The sequence below is a fragment of the Camelina sativa genome, chromosome 18 (genome assembly GCF_030686135.1).
Source record: "Camelina sativa cultivar CO46 ecotype springtype chromosome 18, ASM3068613v1".
Taxonomy (NCBI): domain Eukaryota; kingdom Viridiplantae; phylum Streptophyta; class Magnoliopsida; order Brassicales; family Brassicaceae; genus Camelina; species Camelina sativa.
The window spans coordinates 20313195-20327592 of record NC_141897.1 but is presented as its reverse complement, the minus strand read 5'-3'; the positions used below and the strand labels follow the sequence as shown (position 1 = coordinate 20327592).

The window sequence follows — 14398 nt, the reverse complement described above, 5'->3', positions numbered from 1 at the left end:
TCATGCAAAAAAAAAAAGTCGTTTGTGCAAAAATTTGGATTCCATGTTTCGAAGTAAACTATATCATATGTGGTAAAAACTTAATTGTCACAACACTCATTATAATTTAATAAAAACACAAGCCTTTTTTTTTGTAGTGAGAAAAAACCAAAAAAAAAAGAAAAAGAATAATAATTGACATAATATCTCTCCACCGACAGCAGAAAACACAGTCAATGACCCACGTTCCTCTTAAAGCTGTCGTCTTCGGTAATATCTTCCGGTATTAAACCAACTTCTAACCTCAATTACATAAATGCCCCTCTCTCATGCATAAAACATAAATTAAAATATAAGATTCCTTAATATTCATGTACTAGATTATAGATTATGACTCGTGCTTGAGTTGAAATTTTGTGATTGTTTTAGAACTAGGTGTGAATAAAAGTTAAGAACTGGGTGAAAATTTAGAATTTGAGTTAAAAGTGATTATTTTAAAAAGTTGTTGTCAATAATATTAATTTTATTTTGTTGATTATATATGGTTACTTAAATATTCAGCGGAGATTTTTTTTTTTTTTTTTGGAATATCGAAAAAGGACCTCAAATCGAGATTTAACCAATGGTTACAACCCATATAACCTATAACCTATCAAATAATCAAATAACTAATCTTATAACCCATATTATATAGTCTACACAAAAATGTTGTATACTTCCGTTTTATTATATAGGAGATTTAACAATTACTTCCAAGATTAATGAATATATTTTTTCACCATTTTATTCATATTTTTCTACTACTATTTTTTCGTTTTAATATTTATGTCTATTTAATATTCATGTCTTTTGAACTCTATATATATTTGTCTCTTCTTCAATAACTAACAAATCATTGTTCGTTGTAACATATTTTCTGTTTTATGTTGAATAAAAACTATTTAAATATTAATATATTAATATCCAATATTCAATATTATTATAGAATCTAACCAAAGATTTTAGAAATGATTATAGCAATATAGAAATTTTAATACAATTATAAATATATAATTTAGAGTTGCGACTATTTATCTTAACTTTTTGTAAAATATGTATTTTCAATATTTAATATTTATATTATTTTTTAGAAGTTGTGTATTTTTACTATAAATTTTCTTGATACATTTTCACTCAGAATATAATTATAATTATTTTACTTGAAAATTATATTAACTCATCACAACTATTCGTTCGCTATTCTCACTTAAGATCACTTTTTCATTATTGAGCAAAAAAAAAAATATCACTTTTTCATAATTGATTTTTATAATGGTTGCAAACATTTATCATAATTTTTCATAAAACATCTTATATTTATAATATATTAAACACTAATTTTGGCAAGATTGCCTCAATTTAGTATGACTTTTCACTCTATATTTTTCTTTTAGATTTATGTCTCTTTGCCATAATACTTTTTATCATAAATAATATTTTGATAGTTGAGTTTTTACTACTATTTTTATTTAATACTTATGTAGTTTTAACCCTACTTATTATTTTCTCCTTTTTAAATTTTTTTATTAGTATCACATACTCTTAACTATACTATAATTTTAAAATAATTTTATAACATATAATTTTAAATTTTAAATTGTAAATTAAATTAAATCTCTATATACTTATTTAAGAAATGTTATTCGAAATTTAACACTATTATCATGTAGCATGTTACAAAAAAATGCCATTACATTTTAATTAATTTAGTAAATAACAAAAAAACTTATATTAATTAATTAAATAAGAAAAAAAATATTATCAAAATTATTTAATGAAAGTATTTAATATATACCATTTATTATTTCAGAAATCTTTGGAAACAATAACAAACTATTTATAACAATTGTATAACTTAATTTTATTTATAAAACTAAGTATAAATATTTACATCTTTAAATTATTTAATAATGACATATATATTTTAAAACTAAGATACAACATTGCTTATATTTTAAATATATAAAATATTAAATCTAATTTATTAAATATTTATTCGCATTGTATATCGACTCAATGACATCTATTCTAATCTAAGGAATCATGAGAGAACAAAACTATTCTAATCAATGACATCTATTTTAAAAATAGATGTCATTAATTTATTTTTTGAAATAATTTTCGGTATCATCGCAAGGGTCTCTGATTCTTGAAAAATTCAACTTTGAATTATCTCAAATTATGTTATCAAGTACTGTAGTACCAATTTAAGTAAAACCTTTTTGGATGAAAATAAAATACGAAGAAGCAAAGAAATAAGTTTATTATAAAGTTGGGTTATCATATAAGCAAGACAAGAATTAATGCTCTTATTAACACGATGGTTATGTTTCTTTAATCGGAAATCAAAATAATCAGTCCCCCATAATGATATAAGGGTATAATGGTCAAACTCAAGTTCTACTAAAACAGCCCACTAGCCAGCCAGATCCCAATTTTTTCTCATTGCTTCTCGCTCGTTCGTATTCTCACCAAAGCTACACAAAGAAAAGAAAAAGAAAAAAAACAAAATCTTGCTGCTATCTGTCTCTCTCTCTATAAGTCCACTCCTCCTCCTAGCAAAGCCACCTTCCTCTATTTCTTCTTACTTTGAGATTGGTTTTTAAGATTTAGCCAGAGAATTAAAAAAAAAAAAGCTTCGTCTCTTGGTTCTGCTCTGATCAAGAGAGAATTAAAAAAAAAAAAAAAAAAATGGAGTCTTTCCTCTCCAGATCCACTTCCGTCGTCGCCAAATTCAGTTTCTTGGCGTTATGGATCGTCTTCTTGATTTCTTCATCTTCTTTTACTTCTACAGGTTACTTCTTATCTTCATTACCACCACCAATTGTTCTGTTTACTCGTCTTCTTAAAGCTTTTTTCAGCTTCCCCATATTGCTTCTTGATTGAGATTTCACTGTTTCTGGGTTTATTAAAGATCACTTTCTTCAACTGATACTATATTCGTTGCATCTTGGTATCTTCAAATTTAACTGATTTGTTTGTTTGAATTGATAAAAGAGATCCGATTAATCCTTTACTTTGAACTGATTGAGATTAACATAGATCTTTACTCAATTATTTGCATTGTGTTCAGATCCTAAAAATCAACACTTTCAATTCCCATATTTGTGCTTTCCTATGTTTTTACTAGATCAGTCAGTTCTGCTTGTATAAGAGGAAAAAACAGAGATTCAAGTTTGCTGATCCAAAAATAGAAACTTTCTGAAAAGTATTTTAAAACTTAATCATGCAGAAGAAATCTTTTGGTCTATTTCTACAAACCAATTTGTAATAATAATCTTGAGATTGAAACAATTACAATGTCGGTGAGCTAAGCTGGATCAGAATGAACAAGATTCTGACTTTCGTTGAATCCTTTTTTTTTTTTTTTTTTTTTTTCTTGCAGAAGCATATGATGCGCTTGATCCAGAAGGTAACATTACAATGAAATGGGATGTCATGAGTTGGACTCCTGATGGCTATGTTGTAAGTTTAGCAACTGGAACAAAAAGATTTAACCTTACTTAATCGTTTTCGATTCATCTAAAATGTTTATGTGTTCGATCCAGGCTGTGGTTACCATGTTCAACTTCCAGAAATACAGACACATTCAAACTCCAGGATGGACATTAGGTTGGAAATGGGCTAAGAAGGAAGTTATTTGGAGTATGGTTGGAGCACAAACAACCGAACAAGGTAACAACTGAATGTTTCAGGTTCCAGTCACTTTAACTTTTGACTGTGGTGAATTATCTGGGGAAATGATATAATGTTTAAAACAGGTGATTGTTCAAAGTACAAAGGAAACATTCCTCATTGTTGTAAGAAAGATCCAACGGTTGTAGATTTGCTCCCGGGGACTCCTTATAACCAGCAGATTGCTAATTGCTGTAAAGGCGGTGTCATGAACTCATGGGTTCAAGATCCTGCCACTGCAGCTAGCTCGTTCCAGATCAGTGTTGGCGCGGCTGGAACCACAAACAAAACCGTTCGGGTGCCAAGAAACTTCACTCTCCTTGGACCTGGTCCAGGTTACACTTGTGGTCCAGCAAAGATTGTGAGGCCAACAAAATTTGTCACAACGGACACACGCAGAACCACTCAAGCTATGAGTAAGAGAACTAAGACTACTTTTTTAGAAAACGTTAATGTTTAACATTGTTTCTAATCTAACAGACTGGTCATATTTGAAATTACTGCAGTGACATGGAACATTACGTGCACATACTCGCAGTTCCTTGCTCAAAGAACTCCAACTTGCTGCGTTTCTTTATCTTCTTTCTATAATGAAACCATTGTTGGATGTCCAACTTGTGCTTGCGGATGCCAAAACAACAGAACCGAATCCGGTGCCTGTCTCGAGTAAGTTATTTGAATGAAATTTTCAACTCCCACTCTTTTGTTCTCTGTTCAATTTTGAATCATAAAGGCTCATACTTTAATGTAATGGCAGCCCGGATACACCACACTTGGCCTCAGTTGTGTCACCGCCGACAAAGAAAGGAGTGATATTACCGCCACTAGTGCAATGCACAAGACACATGTGCCCGATCAGAGTGCATTGGCACGTGAAGCAGAACTACAAAGAGTATTGGCGAGTGAAGATCACAATCACAAACTTCAACTATAGATTGAACTACACACAATGGAACCTCGTAGCTCAACACCCAAATCTGGACAACATCACTCAGATCTTCAGCTTCAATTACAAATCTCTCACTCCTTACGCTGGATTAAGTAAGTACAGAGGAACATAAAAAAAAGAGCTCCTCTGTTCTCTCTCCCTCTATGCTTATCTCTCAAAGACTTGACCTTTTTGATGGTTTTGGTATTTTTTTGCAGACGATACAGCAATGTTATGGGGAGTCAAGTTCTACAATGATTTCTTATCAGAAGCAGGTCCACTTGGGAATGTTCAATCAGAGATATTGTTCCGTAAAGATCTATCAACCTTCACATTCGAAAAAGGTTGGGCTTTTCCACGCAGGATTTACTTCAATGGAGACAACTGCGTCATGCCTCCTCCTGACTCTTACCCTTTTCTTCCCAACGGTGGTTTCCGGCCAAAATACTCATTCTTCGCCGCCGTGCTTCTCCCTGTTCTTGTCTTCTTCCTCTTCTCCGCTTAATCTCAGATTTACGGTTTTGCCACTGGGGTATTACGGTTAGGGTTTCTACGGTGTAGTGGTACAAACGTTATTTATGATTCTTTCCTGTCCTACAAACTATAAATCTTTTGATACATTTTTTTTTTAATATATATAGTTTTCAACTTCGTTTTTTTTTTTTCCTTTTTCCATTTTTATATCTTTTGTGTTCAGTAATATTGTCGGTTCGTCCTTGTAGAAATATCGGAGAAAATATCATATATATTGTAAACTTCTTTTTCCCTAATGTTATATTTTACTTTATGTTATTGACTTATGTTAGATAGTGTGATCTAAATCTATACTAATGGAAAGAAAAAAAGAATGATATAACTTATAAAGTGAATCGAAAAACACTCCAGAATGATTTCGTTATTTTAGAAAAGCATTGGGTGAAAATTTTCAATCTTTTAAACTACATTTTACCGTTAAAAAAAAAAGTTCAATCTTCTACTAAAAAGTAAAAACTAAAAAAGGTTGAAAACTGAATAGGGCTGCTGAGCATTTTGGGGACATCTTATGTAACCAACAGTTGATGGACTTCAACTAGGCCCAGTTTCCTCTTAAGAAGAATCCGCATACAACAACCGAAAATACTCATTATTTTTACATTTTTTATATTTTCCTTAGCTTGTTTGTCTGTTTGACCTATTCTTCTTTCTATTAAATGTTTTGCAATAAATATTTGTAAAATAAATATTTCAGTTTTAAAATAAAATAAATAATGAGCTGTGACTTTTTCAAAATATAATTATTAGGAATCTGTAGGTATCAGTATCATTAAAGAAAGGAAAAAAAAATAGGAAGAGATAATGGGACTCGAAAAATGGAACTTTGATTAGTTGTGTGGCAGAGAGAATCTCATCCAAAATGAGACAAAGCGAGAAGTTGCTTTAGAAAAGTTTGTGTGCGTTGTCGATTCCATATTTGCATCTAAACCCTAAAATCACAAACCCATCCATAAAAGTAAACAAAGCAAGAAAATCTCAAAGCATGTGATGTGAAGTTTGATTATTCCTAGCTCACTTTGCATAGTTTGCAATATCATGTTTATATATATTTTATAGTATAACTTTATTCTTTTCTTGGTTAACAAATAATGTTGATCATATCACTCGAGAAGTTCACTATATATGTAATTACCATTTTGCCAAGAAACACATATCAAGCTTGATTATATTCATCTATATTATTATCTATATTATTATTTTTGAAGTACATTTTTTTTATATCTTTCAAATTTTGCTTATTTAATATATTTTATTTACAACATTAACCCCTAACAATTTTCCTAAAATAACATTTCGTAAAAACTCAATTAATGGAACTATTTAAATAATGTGATACGTTTATTGCCATAAACAGCTGGATAACATTTCTACATTTTGATTTTTCCACAAACAACTCTACACATTAAATTGTAATCCCATAAAAATCTTCAACCATATTTTAATAGATCTTTAGAGAAAAAATCTATTAGTTTCCCTAAATTATCTCGGCTTAATTTAATAGTTTCCATTTAATATTTTCTACATTTATGGAAGAAATATACTCCCTCTATTCTCTATATTATATTAGATGATTTTCTAGAAATTTTTTTTGTATCACAAAGATTAATTTTCTTTAAATTTTTACTAATTAATGCTAAGAAATTGTAATATTCAAGAATCATTAATTGAGAATTTAAATTTTGATGAATTACTATGGGTTGATAGTTATGAAAATATATTTTTATAAATAAAAAATGCATTTATAGCTTAACACTAAATGTTTTTCTTAATTTGTTTAAAACTCCTAAAAAATCATCTATTGTGATACAGAGGGAGTACATAATATTAGCTTAAAATCGAGAATATAAACAAACAATATCTCCAATTTCCTAAACAGGGATAACAAAGAGAACGGTTAAATGCTAACAATAAAACAAGTAATTGATAAATTAAAAATGAAAATAATTAATTTTTATATACACTAAACACATAAAATACCTATTATTTCTCACATATCTCTATATTATTCTACATAAAAAACACAATCAAGCGGTGTACCGCGGGTCAAAACTTAGATAACATAGTAACATTTATATTAAGAAACAAAAAAAACTTAACCATTTTATTTAAAATCATATATAAACATTAAAATTGTCCAGTAAATTCAATAAATAGTTATAGGTATATAATTTAAAAATTAATAAAACAACCGCAAAATAATAAACAAATATAATATACGTATTTTAAATATTTAAAATTTTAAAATTATAATTTCGCGGTGTACCGCGAATTAAATCCTAGTTTATAGCATTTTTTCTGCCAAGGATTCCAAGATAAATTAACAACTTCAAATTTATGTCGTTGTCATATTAAAACTTCACACGGATTTCTCCTTTGATTTGATTTTCTAGGGTGACCAATTAAAGTACTTTTTGTCGTTTTCTTATCAAAAGATGTAACACTGTAGATTATTTATTCATAATCTTCCCTGTCGAATGGTTTTAAATCTCGACTGGGTTCTCAACTACGTGTCAGGTTTTGATTCCTCCCAAATGAACTTCGATAAAAGGAAACTGGCCTTTTTGGCAAAATTAGAAAATAATGGCTATTACTTAGCTTTTCTAAAACATTACTTACTTGGTGGTGGTAGAGGGTTTTTTTCTTTCACACCTATTCAGAATATATATACTCTATTATACGGTGAGATTTTCAGAAGTACCAACCGCTGATAGCTCACTTGATTAGCAATATATACTTTGTGAAAGACAGTCAATTCTTATATGCCAAGGTTCGAATAATTGCAAGCAAAGAGAAGATTTACGTCTTAACATGGTATTTCTTAGCTGATGATGATACTTCAGTAATTCCAACGTATGTGCTTTTTCTATCTCCCTTCACTTTTTTTATTGGCCCTTATGATGAAATAAACTTCTCTTAATATTTGTTTTCTTATCAATATATTGGCCTAGAGATATTCACTTTTCATTTTTCACCATACCATATGCGTACGAATTATCATGTACGAGTGTGGTCACGCACAGAACAAAAAGACAAGGCGTGATGTTAAAATGGTCCTAAGTTGACATATATATATGTTCGTAAATGAAAAGCTTTAAACGATTCATATCTAAAAATTCAAATTTCACAAAAGGATGATTCGCTATAAATATTAATAAGGAAAAATGAGGTTTATGTCCACTATATATTGGTATATAAGTTTGACAAGACAACGTGCGATATATTATATGCGGTCTTGAGATGTGGACTTAACATGAGGTATGAGCAGAAAAAAAAGATCCAAAGTTTTGATCTAAGAGGGCAAACATATATCGTACTAAAGAGAGAGCCAAATTTATGTTAATAACGATTCAGAGAAATTAAATACGTTTAGGTACTATCCATCCATTTAGATGTTTAGGGCTCATCAACACCCAAATGTGGTCCATTTCTTTTTGTTCATGTGGTCCAATTTTGGTATATACTATATAGTCTATAATACATTTTATTCGGACGAGTATTTGTCTATGCCAAAATATTGCTTACCCAACACCCTAATATATACATATATGATCGTATTGAATTATGAACTAGTAATAAATACTATTTGAAAAATTGCTGTATATCATATTTTTTTATTTTCTTTACTTATAAAAGTTGTTCTTGAGCCAAAAAAGAAAAATGAAAAAAAGAATAACTTTCATCAAAGTATAAGTAATTTATACAATATCTCACCCAAAGTTCTAATGCATAAATCTTCGTATTAATAAATATTTTTGAGTTATTACATTTATCGTGTCATTTTAGAATGGTTAGTTAGTTCTGCCTAACAAAAAAAATTAGGTTGGAAAATAATCCAAGTGCTAGAGGTCCCGTAACTATTTTTTCAACACTATTTTTAGATATTTTCAAGAAACAAAAGTTTAGATTGAAAATTACTTTTCTTTTTATAATACAAAATTTAGATTAATTTGAATTTTAGATTTTGGATTGCTTATTACAATTTATCACAGACTTCACTTCAGAATTTTAAAAGTACAATAATTTTGCTTCTTAAGACGTCCCATTGACAACATATTTTTTTTGTTTGTTGTTAAAATGCTTTCTTTAGAAACAATGACCTTTCTTTACAGAACCTTTATATAATTATATTAAGTACATGAAAGCAGCTGAGCATGAGAACCAAACAAATGAGCTAGAGAGGAAGAAGAAAGGGAAAGGCAAACCATTAGAGATGTTGAATAAACAAAATCTAGATTCAGGATTGCATACCACAATTTTTTCAAACTTTTGAAAATACAATAATTTTCTTTATTAAAGCTTGTCATAGTTTCTGTAATTTTTTTTTCTGAAGTAGAAACTTTTTTTACTAAACTAATTGAAGTACAAAAGAAAGAGAAGAAGAAAACCTCTGGGAGGAGGAAAGACAAGACTTCAGCCACAGTCACACAGTTCTGATAAAAACAGTAACAACAATAAAAAGAAAGTGATTGTAGTTGGGAGAAGTTGTTATTCTAACAAAAAAAAATCGATTGCAAAGAGTAGTTGATCGCCAAGTACTTCTTCGATTCTTTTCAGAATTGGAGATGTTTAAAGAGACGAAATTTCGATAATATTAGGAATTACAAATCTTCCAGTACATATTAAGAATATTTTTGTGTTCTTGTTCCAACGGCGCTCGACATGAACTTTGATGGTTTGTGATCAACAAAAGCAGGAGAACGTAAGAGCAACATAAAATAAGATTACATCTGAAAGTAACGTAACAATAATTAATTACGGCGGTGATTCATTCAATCAGTTACCAATTCTTACATAAGATTCTTTTTTTTTTGTTGTTGTTGATATATGTACAAAACGAAGTTTATCTTGGGTGGCTATCATCAGTTATCAATTCATTGGATTAGTTACCAAATATTAAAATAGATTTCACTTTTCAGACCAATATTTGTTGTGTATGTGTGTATATCGATATCACACAGAGGTCTCAGGTCAGACATATAATAGTCATGGGACCCGACATGAATGTTGTTTTGTTAATTTCTTATGGGAACACGTTCCATATTCAATAACCACTCAAAAAGTTGAACCTTCAGACGGAATTATTTGGTCATAAAGCTTTAGTGTTAAGTGTTAATCCTACACAAATTGTAGCAACAGTGAGTTCTTAACTGTCAGAAACGTATTAATTGTCTTAAGATAATAGTACTGTGTTTTCTTACACTGTATTGACTACAATAGTAGTCTAGTACAGTACCAGTTAAGCATTAAAGGATCTTCTAAGTTTATTTAAGAAAATCCTTGCATTGTATTCTAAAAAATCCATCCACCCAATTGCAATGGGTCTAATTTATTTATATCAGACCTAACCTAGCTAGTTATTTAGAGTATAAGAAAATGGTAAATAGTCTTAAGAGACTTTTCCTACATTGAGAGTATCATACGTTTGAGATTCTCTTCCCATAAATAGGCCACTTTTTATTGGTCAAAAGAGAAATTATAATAATTTATGAAATCATGAATTGGTTTTATATACTTTTTGTTTTTCCTTTTATCGACAGTGTATGCATATTGGTTGGTCCAAAAGATCAACGCAAGCTGATTGAGCTCCATTTATTATCTGTAAGTTTTGTTGGTTCATCAGCAGCAGAATTGCCTAGCTTTCTTCAAGTTTCGTAGGTTCATCACTTGATTGCAAACTTTAAAAAGTTCCGCCTGATTAATTAATTGTACAGATTTACCTATATAAAGTTACTGTATTTTTCCAAGGGGTCGGTTTATTACAATTATATTTTTTTTGTCTTTCTAGCGTGTATATTTTGAAAAATACTTTGTCTACCTTTATAACAAACGATATTTTGTTGTAAAACACTTAGTGGACTCCATAGACCGGCCCGTTCACAGTCTATTAGGACATGGCCATACGGCCCATATACAGTCCATTGGTTCTTGGCCTTACGGCCCATGTTATATATCTCTAGGATTTAGGCCCATTTGTCCATGAGACTTAGGCTATGTCCGTTTGGGCTTTGGCCTTTGTACTCTATATATATATGTAACCTCTATTCATTATCATTAATAAGACTAAGAGATTTCATCCTAAACTCTCTAGTTTCATAACACGTTATCAGCACGATAGCCTCTAAGGCCAGCTGAGAAAACCCTAACCCTAAAACCCTGAAGGCAGCCGCCGTTTCTCTCCTCCCTAAAACCCTAAAACCCTAATCGGCCGCCGCCTCTATCTCGTACCCTAAAACCTTAAAAACCGCCGCCCAAATTCGGCGATCATCTTCCGTCCGTGTACGCGGCCAGTCCGGGGTAAGTTCATGTTCGAAGATCCAGTACGCGGCAAGTTCCGGCGATCAGCTTCGGCGATCAGCTTCCGTCCGTTTTGGATCCAGTACGCGGCAAGTTCCAGGGCAAAGTCCGGAGATCTCTCGGTGATAATCCAAAACTCTCGGCGATTACTTCTTGTTCGGAATCCACCATCGTCCGCGGTCCTGTTCCTGTTCGAAGATCGAGTTTTATCCGAGTTATGTTCGAGTTCGAAACCAAGGCGTGTTCCTGACGTTCGCAGTTCGCGGTTCTTGACGTTCGCAGTTCGCGGTTCCTGACGTTCGCAGTTCGCGGTTCCTGACGTTCGCAGTTCGCGGTTCTTGACGTTCGCAGTTCGCGGTTCCTGACGTTCGCAGTTCGCGGTTCCTGATGTTCGCAGTTCGCGGTTCCTGGCGATAGCAGTTCGCGGTTCCGGCCGAGAGCGGTACGTAGGCGGTACGAGGATCTGTCCGAGAGCAGTCCGAGAGCAGTTCGAGAGTGGTACGAGGATTGGGTTGATAGTGGTTCTGATCGAGGTTCGTGAGTGAAATCTGAGGTCTTTAGCTCCCAGATCAAAACCAGTCAGACCCTAATTGGTGAAAGGTAATTAAGATCTAAAACTCTCTTAGAACCTATGAATCGAATTCAATACATAAAACCTATGGAACCCTAAAACATCCAAGTACACAACAAACAAATCTTAAGAGTCCTATTCCTGTAAAACTATAAAATCGGATGCATAGGGCTGTTAGATTGTTTGTGAATTGCACCAAGATATATCAAGCTTAAAATCCGATTGATTGATTAATTGTCTATGCTTGCTTGATTGATTGTTGCATAAGAACCTAGAACTAAATTGTTAGACTCATAAGATAAATATTGATCTAATTGTTCTAGGATATTTAAAACTTGGTTGTTCATGCATCATAATGAAATCGGATTATGCATAGGGTATTAAAGAACCAATAATTTCATAAATTGTTAGAGTTGCATGAACATTAATATCAAATTGGATAGACTTGTTTAGGACTGTTGAATTCGGAATTTCCATAGAAACAATATAGGATCAATTATAAACTTAAAACTGTTCTAGTAAATTAAGAAAAAAAAAATTCGGATCCTAAAACTATGAAATTCGAAAATTATAGAACTGTTCTAGGTTGCTAGAACTATCAGGATAACTTCCAAATTTAATTTGGTAATTATCCTAAAATATAAATAAAATATTTCCTAAAACTTGTCTTAATCCAAAATTGAAAAGGAAAACTTAAGAAAAGGAAATCTTATCTAGAAAAAGGAAATTGTTGCATGCATGCTAGTTCCTATCTAGATTTGTTGTTCATGCATATTAAGCCACGAAATTGAGTAGAATAAAGGCATGTTTCGGTCTCAAATACCGCATGACCTAAGTTCGAAATTATAAGTAAAGGCAAGGCATGTTTCGGTCTCAAATACCGCGTGACCTAAGACTAAAATGATTCCATGGTTCGGTCTTAAACACCGCATGGCATGATCCAAATGAATTACATGGTTCGGTCTTAAAAACCGCATGATATAATCGGGTGCATGTCTTGTAAAATCAAAGTACCTATGTGAGTGTATTAAGGACGATAATGGTTGCACTAAAAGAATAAATGTAAGGCAATTTTGCATACACACCATCACCTTGCTGAGAGTCTCAAGGACCAAGTACCATACCATTGAGAATCTTATTGACCTTTGGACAGAGTTGAAAAACAATATGGACACCAATAGATGGTGCTCCTACCAAAGGCTCAATTCGAAAAACCTAAGGATCCAGGAATTCCAATCCATGGATGAGTATAACTCAGAGCTTTTAAGATTGTCTCAATCCTAAGGTTGTGTGGTACTGAAGTCACGGAGAGAGAGTTACTAGAGAAGACTTTGTCTACTTTTAGTACTCACAATATAGTACTTCAGCAACAGTACCATGAAAATGAGCTGTTGATGAATAGTGCTATGAGACCTCCCGGTACAGCCCCATTACCGGAAAAAGAGCCCAAGGAGACCAACTACGTCCACAGAAAAAGACACTATGGCCATGGCCGTGGTGGCAGAAGACGTGGTGGTCGTTGGGGCCAGGCAAGCCGTTTTGATGGTTACGGCCGTAGACCAACTACGTCCACAGAAAAAGACACTATGGCCATGGCCGTGGTGGCAGAGGACGTGGTGGTCGTTGGGGCCAGGCAAGCCGTGGCCGCGGTGGTAGGGGCTGTGGGTCCTTTAAACCGCAAATCAAGGCTAAATCGGTTTGTCACCGATGTGTAAATGAAAAGTGCAATGAAGCTCACAAGGTTGACATGACAAAGAAAAATTCTAAAGAGCCTAAAGAGCCAAAGAGACTAATGAGTCTATCTATGTCCATAGAGACAAGTATGGCCGTGGCCGAGGAAGAAGTGGACATGGTGGTCCTGGTCGTGGGACTTACCAAAGACATAATTATGATGGTCAAGGCTATAGAAACCGATTAGGCTTCGGCCGCGGTCGGGGTAAAGGCCGCGGGTTATCTAAACCCGCAACATAAGACCAAGTCCACTTGTAATAATAATTATGGTATAGAAAACCATAAGATAAAGACATGCAGAACTCCTAAATTGGATTATGAGATTTTGGTTGCCTAAAGAAAAATATTTAAACTCATGTGGTGTATTATTTTAATTTCTATGCTTTTGAATTTGATTGAATTATTATTTTGATTTAAATCCAATTATTTTATTTCCTTTAATATATATTAAAACATAAATCCTTGTCCATTATTGGAAATGGTTAAAGACAAGAAAATAAGTGTGGTGGATAGTGGATTAAGCCACACAAAACCAATATTAGCAAAGATAAGCGAGTATAGCAAGCCTAAGTAAAGGCTACGGCCAGACATATATTTTATGGCACACATTTTGAACTAAGTGTTGCATTATAATCACCCAGCTCTAA

At 32.3% G+C, this 14398-nt stretch overlaps 1 protein-coding gene across 1 annotated transcript; it reads left to right on the top strand.

Moving 5' to 3' along the window:
- Positions 1 to 2332: 2332 nt before the first annotated feature.
- Positions 2333 to 5413, top strand: LOC104762200 (protein COBRA). The gene is made up of 7 exons (XM_010485446.3): positions 2333 to 2812; positions 3404 to 3483; positions 3567 to 3693; positions 3780 to 4109; positions 4200 to 4359; positions 4451 to 4734; positions 4840 to 5413. The coding sequence occupies exons 1-7, from the start codon at positions 2710 to 2712 to the stop codon at positions 5124 to 5126; spliced, it is 1371 nt and encodes a 456-aa protein (XP_010483748.2). The 5' UTR covers positions 2333 to 2709; the 3' UTR covers positions 5127 to 5413.
- Positions 5414 to 14398: the final 8985 nt, after the last annotated feature.